General features: G+C 40.0%; 2 protein-coding genes across 5 annotated transcripts in view; one reads left to right on the top strand and one right to left on the bottom strand.

Annotated features, from left to right (window-relative positions):
• The window catches only part of AFF4 (ALF transcription elongation factor 4), an 85,131-nt gene extending 69,912 nt beyond the window's left edge, over positions 1-15,219 (top strand). For all 4 annotated transcript variants that reach the window (XM_086411550.1, XM_086411547.1, XM_086411551.1 and 1 more), the window contains 6 exons: positions 30-166; positions 414-485; positions 2,424-2,517; positions 3,283-3,326; positions 4,292-4,512; positions 9,418-15,219. In XM_086411550.1, coding sequence (XP_086267676.1) covers positions 30-166; positions 414-485; positions 2,424-2,517; positions 3,283-3,326; positions 4,292-4,512; positions 9,418-9,545 — 696 coding nt within the window. In that variant the 3' untranslated portion in view covers positions 9,546-15,219. The remainder of the gene's footprint in view (positions 1-29; positions 167-413; positions 486-2,423; positions 2,518-3,282; positions 3,327-4,291; positions 4,513-9,417) is intronic.
• Positions 15,220-16,248: 1,029 nt separating this feature from the next.
• LEAP2 (liver enriched antimicrobial peptide 2) lies at positions 16,249-17,366 on the bottom strand. Its single transcript, XM_086411554.1, has 3 exons — positions 17,223-17,366; positions 16,861-17,000; positions 16,249-16,539 (listed from the first exon to the last, which is right to left on the bottom strand). The coding sequence occupies exons 1-3, from the start codon at positions 17,277-17,279 to the stop codon at positions 16,503-16,505; spliced, it is 234 nt and encodes a 77-aa protein (XP_086267680.1). The 5' UTR covers positions 17,280-17,366; the 3' UTR covers positions 16,249-16,502.
• Between the last annotated feature and the right edge of the window lie 4,421 nt (positions 17,367-21,787).

Raw genomic sequence — 21,787 nt, 5'->3', positions numbered from 1 at the left:
CTCATTTACCTTTATTCTCCTTTCTTCAGTCTGATAGGTTTGAGAAAGCTGTATACTATCTTGATGCTGTGGTATCTTTCATTGAATGTGGGAATGCATTAGAGAAAAATGCTCAGGAATCCAAATCCCCATTCCTTATGTATTCAGAAACGGTGGAGCTCATCAAGTAAGTGGGGAAACTTGCTGCATTATTGGCAATAATATTTCTCTGTTCCTTCTTGGAAAGGACTAATTTATAAAATAATAGCTAAAGAGGATCCTTAATCCTTTATTGTCTTTGGAAAAGGAGAAGTAGACACTCTAGTGGGTATTTTTGTCTTTAAGTTTGATTCTAATGTTTAGAGGACTGAGGAGGTCATAAAATAGATGAAGTATTATATTTTGTGTCCTTTGTTTCTTCTCTTATCTCACAGATACACTATGAAGCTAAAGAATTACTTGGCACCAGATGCTACAGCTGCAGATAAAAGACTTACAGTGCTTTGGTAAGTGTTGTATGTTAGCCTCTGCTAGACAACAAAGCAGTTTCTGTCTGTGTTCTTCTGAAAGTTATCCTTGAATCGGCCTTCCATAACCCAGTCATAAATCTATTCTTGATGGGTCAAGAAGAAAACAACAGAATTCCAGTGAAAATTTTTAGTTGTTGAGAGCCTCTCCTCCATTGCCCTCTTGACAAAATAAAAGCCTTGGTAAAGTGAGAATGATATTAGAACTTTCTATTAAGTGATCACTTTTTTAGGCTTTTTATTTTTTTGATTTGACTATAGTTTACTTTTTTTTTTTTTTGTACACTGAGGCTTCTATTGTGTATTTCAGTAAAGATGGACACTGTAAAAAATCCAGGCTCTTCTTTTGGTATCCTCTCCCTCAATTTACATATACTTATACCTTACCTTTGGGGCTTCCCTGGCAGCTCAGCAGTAAAGAATCTACCTGCAGTGCAGGAGTCTCAGGAGATATGGGTTCAATCCCCAGGTCGGGAAGATCCCCTAAAGAAGGGCATGGCAACCCATTCCAATATTTTTGCCTGGAGAATCTCATGAACAGAGGAATCTCGCGGGCTATAGTCTATAGGGTTGCAAAGAGTTAGACATGACTGAAGCGACTTTGCACGCACGCATTCCTTACCTCAGGTAGCAAACATCTAACTTGCTCAGAATAAAGAAATGACTTGTTTGCTTATCCCCAGAGAGAGAGTTTATTTATCATGGTTATTTACTTTACCTAGTACTGGGTTTAACAACTGGGAGAGCAACTGTAGGAAAAAACTGGCACAGTCCTATTTGTCATGGAGTCTAGGGTATAGTGTGAAGAGACAGAAATTAATCAAATAACCACACAAGTACGTGAATTAAGTACTTTGAAGGAAAAGTTTATATAACTGTAAAGGTAAACTATAGGGATACTTAGTCCTTAGGTAGAGGAAACATTTACAAGGGCTGGATAGTGAAAAGAAACTGGAAACCTTGTGTCAGGAAACTAAAAGACCCAGAAGAAAGAAGTAAGTGAAAGTGATTGGAGAGGTAGGCAGTGATGACCGTGCAGGGCCTTTGTAAGCCGTGTTGGTTTTACATATGTTACTTCAGAGTTGTAATATTTACAAGTGAGTTCCTAGTTTTGTTGTTTTAGATTATTTTTAGTTTGATGCAGAAATTATGCTCTGAAGTTTTTTTTGTGGCAGGGGGGCGGGGGTGTTGAGGGGAGGGGTGGCTGTGCCATACGGTTTATATAGGATCTTAGTTTCCTGACCAGGGATTAAACCCGGACCACAACAGAGAAAGATGAAGCACTGAATCCTAACCACTGGACTGCCAGGAAATTCCCCCACAATGATTTTTTAGTCCCTATGTTATAAATGACACGTTGGTGTCCTGGGGGTGAGGTTTTGATTTTTGAATGTCAACAAATAGGAGGCTGCTAAGTCACTTCAGTCGTGTCTGACTCTCTGCAGCCCCATAGATGGCAGCCCACCAGGCTCCCCCATCCCTGGGATTCTCCAGGCAAGAACACTGGAGTGGGTTGCCATTTCCTTCTCCAATGCATGAAAGTGAAGTCGCTTAGTCGTGTCCAACTCTTCGAGACCCCATGGACTGCAGCCTACTAGGCTCCTCCTCATGGACTGCAGCCTATCAGGCTCCTCCATCCATGGGATTTTCCAGGCAAGAGTACTGAAGTGGGTTGCCATTGCCTTCTCCAAATAGGAGACTAGTCCTAGGTCTCTTCCTCTTCCTTTCCCTCTCTAGGTTGTGTACCTTAATAAGATCACACCTTTTGGTTTTGCCTAAGAGTTAGTGTCATTGACCTTATGCCATGGTCTGCTCACATGAGTCACTTGTGTACTCTGGCGCAATGTGAAGCTTTTCTATGAGATGCGGCCAGAGTCTGTTGTCCTGGTAAATAAGCTGTCCTTTTCCGTTGGCTAGCCTGCGATGCCAGTCTTTGCTGTACCTGAGGCTCTTCAAACTGAAGAAAGAAACTGCTCTGAAGTATTCAAAGACACTGACAGAGCATCTGAAGGTAAGTACACAGTAAGAGTATCTGTTTCCCAGGACACAAAATTTGTAAAGTCTCCTATTCCCACCTCAGAAGTACCCTCATGTTTTTCCTGTCAGAGGAGAGGAAGAACTACTATTTGGGAACTTTCAAATAGTTTGAGGTTTAAAATGAACACATATCTGATTGTGGAACCTATGTAGCTATATACAGTAGCTGTTAGTAATCTTTCAATGTATATAATCTATTTTTGTCACAAAACCTAATGTTTTTTTGTGATAGCCCTACATAAGTCTTCCTAAAATTCAGCCCTGATAATGACTTGGAATGCTTTAATAGCTTAGCATTGCCTGCAGGGTCAAGTGAAAGATTCTTATCCTGACCTACAAGGCCCTCAAGATCAATCTCTCTCTCACTCTCCTTCTTTCTTTTCTGAAGTTTACTCCAGGTAAATTGTCTGGGTCATATACACTCTCTTGTCTGCAGTCTTTGTACATAGGATGACTTGCCTTGCTCTATGCCTTCTCCCCTCTTCTTTATCCATCTGAATGTTACTCATTCTTTGTCTCTCACTTTTCAGTCTTCCAGAACACCCCAGCTCTTATCTAAATAACTTCCTTCTGTTGCATATTTATACACACACACACACACACATTTTGGTTTCTTAAGATCAGTACTGGCCCAATGCTTTTGAATATATTTATTACATCATAAATAAATATTACTTCATAAATTACTTTTTTGTTTGTTTTTTTTTTAATTATTAAGTACATTCTCTTTTCTCCACAGAATTCTTACAATAACTCTCAAGCACCATCACCAGGCTTGGGAAGGTAGGTAAATTTTATTCTGTAAACTTGTATGTGACAAGTTTATTTTTATGCGAAAGTGGAATGGGTTTGGCCACTTTCCAAAAAAGGTATTTTTTGTGAAAGTCAAAGTCGCTCAGTCATGTCCAATTCTTTGTGACCCCATGGACTATAGCTTGCCAGGCTCCTCTGTCCATAGAGTTCTCCAGGTCAGAATACTGAAGTGGGTAGCCATTCCCTTCTCCAGGGGATCTTCCCAACCCAGGGATCGAACCCAGGTTTCCCACGTTACAGGCGGATTCTTTACCGTTATCATTTTTTTTTAAGTTGAAAATATCTTGAACATGCTCTGAGAAAGATTAGAGAAGAAGTCTTGAGTTTTTTTTTTTTTTTTTACAACTCCTCAACCTTTCTCAGCTTGAGTTCTGTGGCTAGTTGGAGTTTTATCACCTTGCACTTATCTTTGTTCATGTCTGGACACTGCCAAAATTTAATAACAGTGGCATGATTATGGTTTGTCCTCCATTCCCACATCACCTCCATCTTACTCACCCACAGAAAGGATGAAAAATACCATGAAATCTCGTGTTGTTAATCCACTCAGCTTTCTATAAAACAATTGGGAAGTACCTAATTATATGCCCAGATAGGTGGAAAGTGTGTTGAGCTGAGAGTGAGATGATCTAGTTTCTAAGTCTTGGAACAGCTCTTATCAAAGTATATGACTTCCTCACTTCTTTCCCATCTTTTGTACTGTTGCCATTGGTTAAACCAAAGAGTCTTGATAAAATAATAACTCACAATAAACACTTTAGTGAGCTAAGTATTTATTTAAAAGAAGCTGTACTTCTTTGGAAGTACAGTTCCCTTTTAGTTTAAAAGAACCTTCACATTTTAAAAGCTTTCATGTAGGAAGAGCCAGTCGTACATTAATTTCCTCACATTCATCATTTTCTATATGAATAAACTTCCTGTTTCTCTGTGTGTAGCAAAGCTGTTGGGATGCCTTCCCCTGTTTCTCCAAAGCTGTCACCAGGCAATTCAGGAAATTATTCTTCTGGAGCCAGTAGTGCTTCAGCAAGTGGTTCTTCAGTGACCATTCCACAGAGGATTCACCACATGGCAGCCAGCTATGTTCAGGTTACATCCAACTTCCTCTATGCCACTGAAATTTGGGACCAAGCCGAACAGCTTTCCAAAGAGCAAAAAGGTAAGGAGGTCTCTGGAGAGACTCTGAAGGATGGACTTGTTAAAAAGAGATTTTGTGGAATAGTTAAATTAAGTGTCTTTTGTACATTTAGTTTATTATCTAGTCTAGAGTTAATGACAGTCAGTTTGCTGATCTCCATGGCTTATCAATCATGTAAATGTACTAAGTTTTGTCAAAAAAATACCTTGCACTATAGTGGTGACACAGACTAAACAAAAAATAGTTTTGGTCTAAGACAAACATGGCTTTGTTCAGCCACATTTAATTGCAGCTTATAGTATAAAAGTAATAAAATGTATAATCTGTCCTGGGACGGTTAAGGTAAATTTGGCTATGGGCAAAGGATTATATCCAGACATCTTATACATATGAGATATTTAATATATAAGAAAACATGTTCATACTGGATTTTTAAAGATATATTGGAAGAAACTTAGGTGATAAAAGAGACTATAAAATGAATAGCCTTCTGTCTAGCATTCTTTAATGTTAGGTCATTGCACCTCGTTATCTCCCAAACTAAGAACACTACGAATTAGGAAGTATTAAAGATCTTTGAAAAAGTACGGGATAAACACTTTAGTAGATGTTTTTGAGCAGATATGTGTATGTAGCATCTGTTCAGGCAGCTCCTTTGTAGAAAACTTTAAGTAGCCAATCAAGCAAGTATACTTTAGTCACAGAGTATATTTAAATATAATGCTTATAGCATCAGATGAAAATGAAAAATTCTGATCCCTAAAGAGGGGTAATGGTGGGAGGAAGGTTGTGTTTTTAAAAACCTGATTTGTTTCTAAAATTTTAAATATTGTCAATACAACTCAGGAAAGGTTACAAGATGCAATTTTTAAGTTATCCCTGCATTACATTCTTCTCCCTGATGCCAGTTTTCTAGCATCATTTTTCCTTTAATCTCTCCATTCCTCCCTCCCTTTCCTTCTTCCTTCCCCCACTGTTGTTTACATTCTTACTTGCCTGCCTGCCTGCCTACATATTTTATGCTAATTTTCAAACACTGAGTAAAGGGAAGAGAACCCATGTACCTTTTACTCAACTTCAGTTTCAGCAATATAACATTTTGCTAATCTTGTTTTCTTTTCCCCCCACCATCCCTCCTCATCACTCCCCATCATATTTTTCTTTACCCTGGTATATTTTAAAGCTAACTCCTTTATGTCTTCTAAGACATAATCTCCCCGTAGATTTCCTATTGTTTGAAATATGCCTTTTTTCTTTAAACAATTGGGTTTATTTCAAACAGGATCGAAACATTCATTGATCAATTTCTTAAGTATCTTCCATTCTTCTATTTCTTTGGCGGGAGGGGCATGCCATTGATATCAAGGAGAAACTGTACCATAGAATGCGTCAAATTCTGGATTTTGCTGATTACTTCCTCATGGTATTGTTTAGCTTGCTCTTCTGTCCCCCTCATTTATACTGATAGTTATATCTTGACACTTGATTAGAGTCAAGTTCATTATTTTAGGTAAGAACTTTTCATAGGTGGAATTGAAGAAAGTAGGGAAAACTACTAGACCATTCATGTATGACCTAAATCAAATTCCTTATAATTATACAGTGGAAGTGAGAAATAGATTTAAGGGACTAGATCTGATAGATAGAGTGCCTGATGAACTATGGATGGTGGGGTGGTTCGTAACAATGTACAGGAGACAGGGATCAAGACCATCCCCATGGAAAAGAAATGCAAAAAAGCAAATTGGCTGTCTGGGGAGGCCTTACAAATAGCTGTGAAAAGAAGAGAAGTGAAAAGCAAAGGAGAAAAGGAAAGATATAAGCATCTGAATGCAGAGTTCCAAAGAATAGCAAGGAGAGATAAGAAAGCCTTCCTCAGCGACCAATGCAAAGACATAGAGGAAAACAACAGAATGGGAAAGACTAGAGATCTCTTCAAGAAAATTAGAGATACCAAGGGAACATTTCATGCAAAGATGGGCTCGATAAAGGACAGAAGTGGTATGGACCTAACAGAAGCCGAAGATATTAAGAAGAGGTGGCAAGAATACACAGAAGAACTGTACAAAAAAGATCTTCACGACCCAGATAATCACGATGGTCTGATCACTCACCTAGAGCCAGACATCCTGGAATCTGAAGAAAGTGGGCCTTAGAAAGCATCACTACGAACAAAGCTAGTGGAGGTGATGGAATTCCAGTTGAGCTATTTCAAATCCTGGAAGATGATGCTGTGAAAGTGCTGCACTCAGTATGCTAGCAAATTTGGAAAACTCAGCAGTGGCGACAGGACTGGACAAGGTCAGTTTTCATTCCAATCCCAAAGAAAGGAAATGCCAGAGAATGCTCAAACTACCACACAGTTACACTGATCTCACACGCTAGTAAAGTAATGCTCAAAATTCTCCAAGCCAGGCTTTAGCAATACATGAACCGTGAACTTCCAGATGTTCAAGCTGGTTTTAGAAAAGGCAGAGGAACCAGAAATCAAATTGCCAACATCTGCTGGATCATGGAAAAAGCAAGAGAGTTCCAGAAAAACCTCTATTTCTGCTTTATTGACTATGCCAAAGCCTTTGACTGTGTGGATCACAATAAACTATGGAAAATTCTCAAAGAGATGGGAATACCAGACCACCTGAGCTGCCTCTTGAGAAACCAGTTAGAACTGGACATGGAACAACAGACTGGTTCCAAATAGAAAAAGGAGTACATCAAGGCTATATATTGTCAACCTGCTTATTTAACTTATGTGCAGAGTACATCATGAGAAACACTGGGCTGGAAGAGGCACAAGCTGGAATCAAGATTGCCCGGAGAAATATCAATAACCTCAGATATGCAGATGACACCACCCTTATGACAGAAAGTGAAGAGGAACTAAAGAGCCTCTTGATGAAAGTGAAAGTGGAGAGTGAAAAAGTTGGCTTAAAGCTCAACATTCAGAAAATGAAGACCATGGCATCCGGTCCCATCACTTCATGGGAAATAGATGGGGAAACAGTAGAAACAGTGTCAGACTTTATTCTTCTGGGCTGCAAAATCACTGCAGATGGTGATGGCAGCCATGAAATTAAAAGACGCTTACTCCTTGGAAGGAAAGTTATGACCAACCTACATAGCATATTCAAAAGCAGAGACATTACTTTGCCAACAAAGGTCCGTCTAGTCAAGGCTATGGTTTCTCCAGTGGTCATGTATGGATGTGAAAGTTGGACTGTGAAGAAGGCTGAGCGCCGAAGAATTGATGCTTTTGAACTGTGGTGTTGGAGAAGACTCTTTCGAGAGTCTCTTGGACTGCAAGGGGGTCCAACCAGTCCATTCTAAAGGAGATCAGTCCTGGGTGTTCTTTGGAAGGAATGATGCTAAAGCTGAAACTCCAGTACTTTGGCCACCTCATGCGAAGAGCTGACTCATTGGAAAAGACTCTGATGCTGGGAGGGATTGGTGGCAGGAGGAGAAGGGGACGACAGAGGATGAAATGGCTGGATGGCATCACCGACTCAATGGACACGAGTTTGGGTGAATTCCAGGAGTTGGTGATGGACAGGAAAGCCTGGCGTGCTGCAATTCATGGGGTCACAAAGAGTCGGACACAACTGAGCAACTGAACTGAATTGAACTGAACTCTATATTTCCTATTAAATCATACTATAAGTTGCTGCTGCTAAGTCGCTTCAGTTGTTTCTGACTGTGCGACCCCATAGACGGCAGCCCACCAGGCTCCACCATCCCTGGGATTCTCCAGGCAAGAACACTGGAGTGGGTTGCCATTTCCTTCTCCAGTGCATGAAAGTGAAAAGTGAAAGTGAAGTCACTGAGTCATGTCCAACTCTCAGCGACCCCATGGACTGTAACCTACCAGGCTCCTCCGTCCATGGGATTTTCCAGGCAAGAGTACTGGAGTGGAGTGCCATTGCCTTCTCCGATACTATGAGTTATATAATGGTTATTCCTATTTTAGTCTTAGTAGTATTTGACCATTCATCTGGTGTTTGCCTGATTCAGTTTGATGTAAACTTTAAAATGTTAAACTATTTAACTAAGGCTTTTAGCATCCATTAATGATTATCACCTACATGTGTTATTCCATTAGGAAATAGAAAATTCATCAGGAATTTATTAGCTGGAGTTCTAGAAAGGAAATCTTTTTCTCCTCAACTGTTTGATTACTTCTTATCTTATATATGTATACTAAGGTCTTTATTATCATTGTGCATATAAAAACTGTCCTCACTGAGTCCTACATCCCTCTGTTTTCTCCCAGAATGGTGTTGGGATCAAATGTTAGGATACTGTCATTCTTTCCTCCTCTCTACCCGCTGCCTTACATACACATCTGTCTGATTTTGTTCACATAGAAAGAATCATGTCATTTCTATCTCTTACGTTTTTAAACTACTGTTTAAAACATGAGATTCAGTTCATTAAAGTTGCATGACATGATGACAGCAGAAAGATTGGACACAGGCTTCTGTAAGTATCTAACTTCACAGGGGCTCTTATGGGGGAAACTTGCAGATAACAACATCCTGCATTTTCATACCACTTGCTTCTTATACAAAAACTGTTCACAGAGAATGTTTTGAGTAATAGTATAGTGTCAATACCTTGTATAATTAGGTCTCCATTTTAATCATGTTTGCTTTGTAGTAGCAATTTCCATCGGTGACATTTTGTTTATATGTATAACTCTTAATTCCTGACCATATAGTCTTTATAAAATGTTTTGTGACTTAAGGAAAATATAACTTGATTGACTATGGGATGATTTGTTCTAAAGCATGAACAGTTACCATTTTAGTGCAGGAGGAAATGTTTTTTACTATGATTTATATGAATAGTTTTTTACAGTCTAGACTAAAAACTTTAAAGCACTGATTGAAAAGAGTGTGCATCATTTAATGAGTGTTTTTGGTTTTCTAGAATTCTTTGCTGAACTGGATAAAGTAATGGGCCCTCTCATCTTTAATGCAAGCATCATGACAGACCTAGTTCGTTACACCCGGCAGGGACTGCACTGGCTTCGCCAGGATGCCAAGTTGATATCCTGAACTGAACACAATCTCATTGCCTCTGATTTTCTCCACAACACTGTGTCATGTCACGAAGGAAAACTGCCATAACACACCACCTAGTTGACACTAAGAATGAGGAATGGTTTTCTCTTCCCTGGTTCCTGCATTTTTTTTTAATAACCCAAAGTCATGTCATTTGACCCTTCAATATTCCCAATAAGAAAAATTATTTAAATACTTTTAAATCTGCAGCATGTTGATAGTTGGTTTCAATGATCTATAATAAGATTGAAATTTCAGTTGCAGTTCATTACTAATTTGTTGAAATTCTATTTATTTTAATTTTTTTAAGTTCCCAGATTGGGGCTAGTTTAAAACTTAGTTATTTCTGCCTATAAATTTACTCTGTTGAATATTTTATGTAAATGTAATGTAGACTTTATTTATATACTTTGGGAGCTTTGTTACCTAAAAGTAATGTCTTTTTGTGGTAACTCTTCTAAGAGTAAGAGTTGGTTTATCTAGAATATGGACATGTTCTTTCTACACCTACTACCTGATATTACTTCAGATCTTAAGTACAATTTTATTATTGCAGAATTTATACTTAGTACAATATTAAGGATATTCTTCTACACATGGAAAATCACTTAGATATGAGAAGATGGCAGTCTACGTGAATGTAAAGTGAAATGTTTCTGATTTGGTATGCATTATTTCAAGAACTGTGAACATGTGTTAATAACACTATAGCAATCACAAGGTGACTGTAACTTGCATTTAATGCATTACAAAAGAGGGCAGGCAAACTTTCTAGGAGAAGCATATCGTGTGAAGGGTTTCATAAAAGGACAATCTTGAACCTTATGGATTTTATTAAACCATATGTTTGGTTGTTGTTGTTACTACTAATAATTTGACACTTAACTGAAACAGAATAAGTTACTGTTGAACAAAGGATGATCCAACTCCTGAGGATTGCTGCCTATATCTCTTTCATTGATGATGTTTGTAGGGTAAAATCTCTCTTCAGAATTTTAATTAAAAAATTATTTTCCCACACTAGACTGTGATGCTCCAGTAGGAGCATGCAGTGACTGATGTAAAATGGCCTGGAGCTTTGGTGTGTGTGCTTTTTGCTATACAACTTAGGGTTCTAATGCCTGATATAGAGATGATGAATTTCACCTTTTAAACCTATCTTATGTTTACTACCTTTGTATTTTGAAAGCCTTCATCAATGATGTATGTTTCTGATGGGATCAGAAAATTCGCACTAGAAAAGTACCTAACTTGTTTCAATGTGAGCTCTCTTGGGAAGGGGAGGGGAGCAGGAGTAGAGCTTAATAAGCCAGCTCTGTTAAGAGTTTTATATCAAAGTACCTTTCCCTTATAAGGTGCAGATAGGAGTTAAAGGTGAGAAATATACCTTCTGTCTTTTGTTTTAGTGCCCCTATCATGTCTGGTGTGCCTTAAATCTTACCTTTAAATGAAGACTCTATGGATTGTTTACAGATGAAGTTTTACACTAGGAGCAGATCACCCATATGGTTGGTCTTCTGTAGTAATAATGTTAAATTCTCTTTCCTTTTCAGTTGTCCTTTAGGCTCACATAAAGATTAATTCTTTCAGAAAAGCTAATGCTTTGGTACATGACTTAGTCTAACCTATTGGGTAATGCTGCTTCAAAAAATAGTTTGTCCTCCCAATTCCAAAAATGAATCCATTCAATCAGAAAAAAGGATTGCCCTGTTATTTATAGATGATCGCTAAGGTTTGAAATGAGAAAGAAGGGATAGAAAATCTCTAAGCCCAGTGGTGTAGTGGCCCCTCTGTGTCTGAATCTACACTTATGAAGCTAGTTAACTTTTCTTGTCCTGTGGCCTCATCTCGAGCTTCTTAATGGTTTTGTACCTCAAGTTGGTTTTTTTTGCATATCACTGAAGATTCAGATCCTCAATTTATGTTGAATTTAACAGTTTTCCCTTGGAGAAAATTGCCTCTGATATCTTGCTAATTTTATCTTAGTGTGTTTTAGAAACAGTTTTCCTTAAGAAGACAGCTTCTCTATGATCCATGGTGGTTATTCAGTAAGAAACTTGCCACAGTTAATCAAAGTAAATGTTTGCCCTGTTCTTCTCTAATTTCTCTGACTCTGATTCCTTAATTTTCTGTGATATCTTGGAAATGGAAAAAGTATCCTTAAAGCTTTTAGGCTTTCAGCAACAGCAGCCAGTGGGGCACTTCTGAGTTCCAGTGTGTTCTAGTCTCTTGTGAGTCCTGAAAGATAGCAGGAACATTTCACACTGATAATTTGTTAAAGCAGAATTTCCTGCATGTTTTATGGTGCTGTGCTAAAATATTCTGTCTCTAAAACTGTGTTAATTCTTGGGAAATAAGTTTTTCAAGCTTTTAATTGTGGAGGATTTTTCCCACTAGGTGGTAATGGGCGATGGATCAAACTCCTTTTCTAAACAGTTGAATTTTCAGTGTAAAAGTCTGTGGAAACACCCCTCCCTCTCCTCTGTGTCCATCTCCTCAGAAGTTCTGTCTGTCTGCATCTGTTTCAGCACGTACTTTGGACTCCTTTACAGACGACCATTCCTCCTTCCTCAATAGGTGTCTTCAGTGTTCTCTAAATACTTAAACTGATTTTGACAAGTAGCTAAAACTTACTTAGCCTAAGACTTGTATTTAATATAGTTAATTATAAAAATAGCAACTATTTTAAAAATTGTTCTGTGTTCTGCTCTTAAGACCACACTTGTATGCCAGGAGGCAGCAGCCACACCACTGGCAACCAGCGAACAGATTACAGTGGAGGAAGTTGTCACATGGTATATAATATTGCCCAGCCTAGGCTGGGCTGTGGGGAACACTCCCCTCCAGGTGATTCAAGTTTCCACAGTCCAGCCTAGGCCCAGCCTGACCGGGAAGCATTTAGCCCATTTCTTGCCTCAGTGCCACCTTTTTCTGGGCAAGTAGTTAACTGATTTTATAAGCAATGAATACTTCAGATAAATCCACAACTGTAGTTGCTGCAGAGTAGAGAAGGTTGACCATCACTAGTTTAATTCTCCAATGTAAAAGCTGTCTAGAGTAATGTGTGCACATGCCCACACATGCCTGTGCTCTGAGGGGCTCTTGCACTGATGGATGCACAGATGTCTGGGTTGCACTTTGAACAACACACTTGTGGCTTTATTGGGTTTGCTGTTGTTTGTTGTTTTTTAATCGTTGTTTGTTTCTTTTCATTAAAGAAAGGTCTAATCAGCTAGATCAGACAGCATCATTTTTGTATTTAATGACAATGACTTTGAGAAATTACCTTATTGAATAAGCTTGTGTTGTGAAGCAAGAGCCTGCAAAACACACCTGTTGTAAATGAACGTTCTGGCTCTGGAGGCCAGCAGCACTCTGTGGAGTTTCAGAGCAGTCTGTAGTTGCTCCAGTCAGTGATGCCTAGTTGTGTAGAGGAGAGGTACGCTGTGCACTCTTCTAAGTGTGAGGGTATGCAACTTTGGATTTTAAAATTATATACACATACACACTTTATATATATGTATGTATGTATGAAAACATGAAATTAGTTTGTCAGAAATGTGTGTGTTTAGTATTTTAGCTTAGTGCAACTATTTCCACATTATTTATTGATCTAAGACACTTTCTTGTTGACACCTTGAATATTAATGTTCAAGGGTGCAATGTGTATTCCTTTTAGATTGTTAAAGCTTAATTACTATGATTTGTAGTAAATTAACTTTTAAAATATATTTGAGCCCTTCCGTAGTATTATAGGGCTCATACAGGGTGGGAAGGATTTTAATTTTCCAGTTGCTAATTGAACAAAAGGGCCTCATTATGTATTTTGAATTATAGAAGTTTGCCTCTGGATCCCAGGAACATCTACTGGGAAGGATGTTTTAGGCAGATTGTGAAGATTGTTTTTTAATCCTAAGTAGATTGCAAAGCAAAACATTTCAAATCCATCTAGATTCCTATAACTCATTCCCTAATTATGTGGAACACAGATTTCATTTCAATTTCATGTATCTATGTGTTGGAGAGGCAGAATTTTTTCCAATAATAATATTGCACATCTAAGGTTGCTATTCAGTAATATAAATAGAAGAGATAAGTATTGAATGACTTAGAATATATAGTGACAAGAGGCCAAATTGTTCATGTTTGTGAGCATTTCTTTCACATATTCACTAATAGAGAAATTCATTTTAGACCCCTAGACCCTATAACTAAGCCAACAAGTGATAGGAAGTAAGTTATTAATAGTTGGTAAAGCAAATGCAGATTCTGTTCACTCAAACCATATGGTTAATTAAAAAGAACTTACAGTCTCCCAAAAAGCGAATGGAAAGAATATCTTCTTTTTTTCTTTTTGATGGCATTTGGTCACAGAATAAGGCATTAGAGTTAAGTCTAAACCAATCTTTAAGCAACGGAAAATAGCAACCCAAGTAATCGTCATATAATGAAGTTGACTTTGGGGAATGTCAGCCTTTGACCTCTCCTTGCCCACCATTCCTCAGCTAAGCATAAATTCCCATTCTTAAAAAGAAACAGCCAAAAGGTGCTCTAATTTAGAGCATGGGGGAAAAGCTCCCACCCAGAAATTCTAGAAATACTCTGTTTTGACCTCTTACATGGGGTTTCTTTACAGCTTTTTACCACTGGAATTTTCTACCTGCTATGTTCCTGTCTGGAAAAAATCTATTTGGAAATGCTGCCTTTCAGATCAATGCCATAATTATCCATACTGTTGAGTTTATTGTTGCTGTTCAAGAAGTGTCCCCATTTTACAACTTCATGCACACACCTGGCAGATCATTGACATGAGCATTCAACAGTACTGGGGTCGAGGTGGGGTGGGAATGGGCAGGGCTCACCAACAGAGCTGGCGCAGGTGGCAGTGCCTAAAAAGGCATCACCTTTGAGGACCAGATGTGGGGTTGGTAAGCACAGTTATGAAAATTTCTATCCAGCCTCCGTTTTGAATGGTTTTAAGAAATTTTGTATATGGAGGACATAAATACTTATATATTTATTGAAAATCCTTTTTTTTTTTTTTAATTAAAATTATTTGGTGAATAATGGTTTGATATTTGGGGAGGGTTTTGGAGGGGAGGTAATGCCACTGATAAAAGCCTTGTTGATTCTGCAGAAAGGTACTGTTAGTGTCTGATAGGATGCCTTTGTTTTATACATGATCCAAATCTTTGTTTTACATTTCTTTTATCCAAAATATTTAGGCATCTGACATTTTCAACCAAAATTTCAATTATATACTGTGATTTTATTTGTTGCAATACATTAAAATTTCAGAGGTACTTTGGGGCTCAAAAGCTAGGATTTCTAAGTCAGTATGTGCATTTCACGTAATAAAGCTGTTAATGGTGAGCAAAGTATTATATACTAACTAGATTTTTCCACATCTGTATAGTATATTATATGTATTTTGTGGTATTGAGATTATAGAAAGTTTAGAGTGTCAAACATGCGTTTAATGTGTATTTTTAAACAAATTTATGGCAATTAAAATATTTGGAGACAAGGGTATCACATTTCAATTTGTAAAGATCTTTTTAACTCTACTGTGTCATTAAGATGCTTTGTATAATGCCAAACCATAGCTGGAGAAACTAAGTTTAATAAATATCAAATAGATTTTCTGTATTAAAGTTTATAAACACTGTGCTGTCTATACTTTTTCAACTTTTACTTTGCCCTTTCTGTGTACTTTCTGTTTTGTATATTAGGGTTCTGTGCTAATCTTCTTCTTTTAAAGTCTGGTCCCACCAGTCCAGGTCTTAATTTCTGATTACAGCAATTCTGTGGAGAAGGAAATGGCAACCCACTCCAGTACTCTTGCCTGGAGAATCCCATGGACAAAGGAGCGTGGTGGGCTACAGTCCATGGGGTCACAAAGAGTCAGACACGGCTGAGCAACTAACACACACAATGATGTAAAAACAGACCACAATAAACTCACAGGACAGCAAAAAAAAAAAAAATCTGAACTGGCTGGCCATGGGTCCCTCTGCATAGATCATAATTCTCCCTGCTCCAAGAGAAATCTCATACACATCCTTCTTGTTATTCTTGGTGGCTTGGGCTTTGTTTCATTTAACTAGGTTTTTCTTCTGGTTCTCTCTGTTCATAGACAAACCAATATTGCCTGTCTTTGCACCTCACTGATATGTTCTTTACATGCAATGAAGGGTTAAGATCCAGGGCCATGGTTTATGAACTTGCTGAGGTTAATCACTGCTGCTGCTAAGTCACTTCAGTCTTGTCTGACTCTGTCCGACCCCATAGACAGCAGCCCACCAGGCTTCCCCATCCCTGGGATTCTCCAGGCAAGAACACTGGAGTGGGTTGCCATTTCCTTCTCCAGTGCATGAAAGTGAAAGTGAAGCCACTCAGTCGCGTCCGACCATCAGCGACCCTATGGACTGCAGCCTTCCAGGCTCCTCCGTCCATGGGGTTTTCCAGGCAAGAGTACTGGAGTGGGGTGCCATTGCCTTCTCCAGGTTAATCACTAGCTATTACTAAACTTTTGCCTTTAACCTGCCATTGTGTTTTTATTACCTGAAGAAATGTTAACTCTCACTGCAGTTTCCAGATTAAGTTGTTAACACATTATCATTAGGCAATGCTGGGTTTTCTGTAGTATACAAAATGAATCCTTCCCCTCAAAAGTGTGAATTCCAGGCTGCCAAAATTTCAGTTTGAGACATTTAATAGTATCCATAGAAAAATAAACTCTTTTAAGTTAACAAGTTTAGTTATGCTTATCTACATATCAACATTATAAGAAGAAACGGAGTCCAATTTAAAGCGTATATCTGTCTTCAAACATTTAAAAACAAGATTGCTTTACTTAAGTGTCTCCAGCCAAATGCAGTTAATCAATATTCCATAGAACGGAGCATTGTTGTAAGTAAGTGCTGTCCTCTTTTTCCCCTGGTGTGTACATCATTCCTGGGCCACACTTAAGGAGCAGCGTCTTTTTCTAAGGGAAAAGAAAGGTGATTTTTAAGACAAAGGTCTAGCAGTCCCCAGAGCCACCTCTGCTGCATTTCCTTCCTGTGCTTGATATCCAGTCTCAGAGTAGAGCAAAAAAAGGAAAGGTATCACCCTATCAGGGTACCTGTTTGGAGCTGTTCTTGGCTCTTAACTTTTGAGGGACTGTCCTCCATGGAGCCCCTATCGTTAGCCCAGGCAGTCCTCCACCCCAGTTTCATTATTAGGTCTGTATGTGCTGATCTCTCCTCTGTCCAGCTTCCCAGGCCTCTTGGGTCCAGCCAGCCCTGCTCACAGGTTTGTGGAGTACCTGCATAGCCTCGTGATACATTCAGAATCATCCCGACAGGAGGCTCCAATGGGCCTGAGGGAAACCGCTCTCCAAAATGGGGTCATTCTCCTCGGCCTTCTCTTTGCTGAACTCTGTTCTGGTATTGGAGAGCCATCTACCTGTAGGGCGAAGACATAGCCACCTCAGGTGTAGAAGAGTTGAAACCTTACTATTTATCTTAGAATAATGATCATCACCCCACCCACCCTCACCCCCAGATGCTGTAGACTCAGAGCAGAGGGGTCCATTCCTCAGGACTGAGTCTGGCTCTCAAGTTCTGCCTACAGTTCCCCCTCCACCCCTACCATCCCCACACACCCACATACATATCCTGCCCTTACCTGGGCTAACAGCAACAGGCAGATCATGAGTACTGCAAAGAGTTTGAGGTGCCACATCTTGATAGGATCCGGAAGCCTGAAGGGCTGGGCACAGTACCCACTTCTTTTTATAGACAGACCCACCTCTTTTTTGGTTGCCAGGTAAGATGGGGGCAAAGTTTATATTTGCAGTCAAGGTCAGTTTAATAAGTTAATGTCTACCAGAGAGGAATGTGTTCAAGGCCTGCCTCTCAGGCACGTATTTACTGATCCCTCATCTGGACTTTGATTGTGTTGCTGGCTTGGACTTTTTCACCCATTTTACCAAAAGTCAGCACTACCTCCTCCCCTTTGAAAAGCCACGTGAAGCCATTGAGGGAGATCAGGCACTTAGCCACATTTTCATTCCAAAATAGCTCAGTGAAATCACTAATCAAAATAGAATTCTCCTAATGAGTTCTTTAGAAACAGTGCTGAGTCCTTTCAGCTTATTTAGGAAAGAAGCACTGATGTCTTTTGTTACCGGCAATTGGATATGGCCCTTATCTCCCTTCTGTGGAAAGATGTATGTGGGAGGATGCTTCAGCCAGACTTGCCTACAGTGCCCCAGATCCTTGTTTGTATAGATTAACTGTCTCCCTAATTATTTGTTCCACATCGTTTGTCTAGAAAATGGAAACCCAGCAGCAGAAAATTCAAAGTCCGACCTACCTGCTATCTCCCAGGAGAAGGGCAATCAGGACTGACATGTTTCAATCATGGGCAAATAAGTATTGGTTGACTTTGTTTCCTTCTTTAAAATTTGAGGAAATAGCAGGGCCTCCTAAGTCAGTGAAAGCTTGACAGTGGTGACAGATATTGCAAACCTTGAATTACTAGCTTTCCTGCCAGTACATGACTGAGCCTTTTACAGAGCACATCCATCAACTTCAGGGAAGCAGGCATAGGGCTGAGAACTCTCCAAAGCCCAAAACATCTGTCACCTTAAGTAGGAACCACTGCAAGTCCCTAAACCATGAGTAATTATGGGTACTCATTAAGTGACAGATATTTTAATAAGTTTGTAGAGAAAGCTGTGAATTTGAATTCTTTGAAAAAGGAGATATATAGGACTTCAGATCTTCCTTTGATCTGGAAGAAAAAGCCAAGAAAGGCAACAAGATTTTTATTTTCTGCCTTGTGTCTCCCTGAACATTTGGCTGATACCTCTTCCCTAATCCCTTCTCATCTTCACAGGTTGGATATGGCAGGTGTGCCTGTTCCCCAAGAAAAAGTGGTGGAGATGTGGCACAGCTGAAGGTACTACAGGACAGTCACCAATCCTCTTGCCAAGGAAGTAAAAGGGAGTGTGGTAGACCTCAGGGCTGGGGTTGGGTAGGGTAGGACCACAGATCATCCATCTGCCTGTTCCCAGTCCTTTCAGGACCAAGCCAGGCCTGGAGACAGACACCATCGCTTGCACTTAAGGAGCATGGAGAAGCAGACCTATGCCAAACTCACCCAACCAATCCTGCAAGTTTGAGACTAATTAGCTGTTCCTTCCCTTTACTTCTGAGCTTCGATACAGAATGACCTCAAGTAGGGGCTTAACTAGGAACTTCTGTGGGATGGAGAAGAGGCTGTGAGGTGACCTAGTGAACATTGGGTAAGAACAGAAATCTGATGAAATAAGCAAAAGCCTGAACAACGTGATAGCCTAGAGCCAGTTGGGTCTGTGGGCTGAGGGCCAACCTCCCCTTAACAAGCCTACAGTGATGTGCCAAGTGGGATGTGGAAAGGGCTTATTCCCAAGATGGACGCTTTCTCCCAGTCCTCCATTTCTGCCATCCTGTACTTAAGGCAAAATCAAAGTAGCCTGTTAACTTACAAAGCCAATACCACAGCCAAGGGAAAGGCCTGGGGCTTTGGGGCCCCTCTTTGTAGGGGGAATAAAGGACTGGCTATTCATCATCATGGGTGTGACAACACTGCAGAAGCCTTTGTGGCCCAAGCCTCTATCTTGTATGCTATCCCTCCTCCCAAAAGAAAAGATCCATTAGTTACTGCCCATGGAGGAATCACTGTGAGGGAGAGTATTTCAATATGTGTCTACACTAACCCGGTAGTTGTTTTATTTAAAGTCAAACTTTATTAAAAGCAAAGTGGCATCCAGACAGCATTCAGCTGAAGTGACAGAATTGTCCAGATGTGGGCATGGCCATCCCACATCCCTTGAGTAGCTGTGAAGGCCTATTCCTGAAATTAAAACATAAACATTTTAAAAGTGCAGGGGCTCTGTACAATCAAGTATTTTGCTGAATGAATCAACATAAGAGTGCATGTTCCTTTCTCCAGCAGAAAGGTCTAAGCAGCCATAAGAAGAAGAAATGCTTGGCTGGAAAGCAGAAGCCAGGGACCTACATAGGTTAGCTGACCAGAAGCCAGCCCTGCCCCTCTTTGGGCTTTAGTCTCTTGTGTCAATGAGATGGATGGGAGCATCTCTGTGAGGCCTCCCAGGCACTGACATGTGGGTTTTCAAATGATTAATTTACAAGAAGAAAGAGACACACACGGTTGATAGCTTACAGCTTGGTAACTCTGAATACAACTCCGAGGGATTTTCTGTTTCTGAAGTTAAGTGCCTAGGATGAAATGTGAGACCGAACGGGTAGCTACATGAACAGCTGTTTGAAACACATTCCAGGTGGAGGGAAGATCATGAAGGGCTTGACAGTAATTGGAAATTTTTTGCTGTCCCTAAGTAGGACATGCCTAATGAAAAATGAAAGACTGAAATGGAAAAACTTTTCTGGGTAAAACTTCAACAAATAGAGTATATTTGCTCAGTTGCTGGCTAGAACTGGCATTGACTTCTGGGCCTGCATCTCTGGCAACGTGTTGGCTGATGGAAGTGTCCCCTTCACAGCATTATGCAGACCAGAGATAAATGCCTTTCTGGGAGCAGGAGCATTGCTGGGGAAAAGGAGGGCTAAATGAAAAAGTGATTGTGCCCCAGCAGCAGGTGAAGGAGCCACACCTGGGCTGGTGGTTCCAAGTGGATCCTCTATAGAGGCCCACAACAGTGGTCCCTCTTAAGAGACCACCCATTTTCAGTTTCTTTATGAATTTCTACAGATAGAATAGTCCATAAAATGATCCCAGATCCCAGTCATGTACAGGTGTATTGAGCTGTAATTCATACTCCACACCACTCACTACTACCACTACCCCCACCCTCCAGGACCCTACTACACAGAACTCTGAGTCACCAAACACAGAGAGGGAGGTCCTTTAGTGAGGGACAGGCTTAAAGCAATGCTTAACAATTTTATCTGGAAGTAGAAGCTGAGTGCATGGAAAGACTTCTAGGACAGTCTTCTCAGTAGAGCACTACTGGGATAAAAGATTTCAGACCAAAAGGCTCAGAACCTAGTCTAGGCTAAGAAAGGGTTGTTTGATTTGGGGCTGGAATCTCCAAAGCACTCAAAAGAACCAGAAATAGAAGTCTAAAATGAAGCAAAGATGGGACAAGGGTGGCCATGCCACCTAGGAAGCTTGGGGCTAAAACTGGAGGGAAAAAAGAAACAGAGATCAATGGCCTGTCAAGGAAGTAGTCGATCCTCCCTGGCCCATGAACCTGTTCAGACTATGCAAGATTAAGAATGGGTGTATTTACACCTTAAGTTCACAGCTTTCATCAGATTCTCAAAGGAGACTATGACCCAAATATGTTGCATATCAGGCAGTGAGCCCTGGGAATAAACTTGGACAAGAAGCCAAACAGGAAAATTAGTTTGGTGAGGCTGGTTTTCATCACACACTTCTGTCAGGCCTGCGCTACCTCACCAGACTCTTACATTTCAGTTACTTCAGCCCTGTGGCTTTGTCTTAATATACCTATTTTATGGGTAAGCAGTTCATAGCTCAAGAATGAGGGTTTCTTGCCTTTACCACACATTAGGGAAGCAAGTTAAAAGGATATGGGCCCCAGGTCTATTAGTCTCAGCTGTACCTCCTTATCCTGGCTCACAATCAATGCAATCTCCTGATACCTTATAGATTTTTGAGGTAGTTTTGGTTCATGAAAGGCAGGAATAATAGAATAAGAAGGAAAGACACAGCCTGAGCCAGAAGCTGACCTACCCTGTGGAACTGCTGCTCTGGACCAGGACAGCTCCTTAGAAGAGAGGAAGTTTCTAGAAATGGAGTAGGGAACCAGAAGCATAAACTGCCAACACCTACCCCCACCATCTCCTAGGTGAAGGGAAAAGGGTAATTTTTCCACTAGAAAGATAATTCAAAGGCTCTAAGACAGGGGTGAACATTTTCCATAAAGGGTCAGAGTAAATACTTTAGGTTTTATGGGTCATACATGGCTAAAAAGCACTTTCAGCAACCTGGTACAAACGTAGCCAGTTTGCTGACCTCAGTTCTAGAGGCAAAGGAGTCACCTCATCTCTTCCTTTGATAGCTATCATGTAGAAGAGCATAGCTTTAAGAACAGAAACTTCAGTGCCAGATTCTACCATTCACTAGTTGTATAATTTGGGGCAAATTACTTAACCTGTTTGCCTGTGTCATCTGCAGAATGAGTGTAATGGTGATAC

The sequence above is a fragment of the Bos grunniens genome, chromosome 7 (genome assembly GCF_055505025.1).
Source record: "Bos grunniens cultivar Pamir isolate PY7600 chromosome 7, Bosgru_T2T1.0, whole genome shotgun sequence".
Classification (NCBI taxonomy): domain Eukaryota; kingdom Metazoa; phylum Chordata; class Mammalia; order Artiodactyla; family Bovidae; genus Bos; species Bos grunniens.
This window is presented reverse-complemented; position numbering and strand designations above follow the sequence as displayed.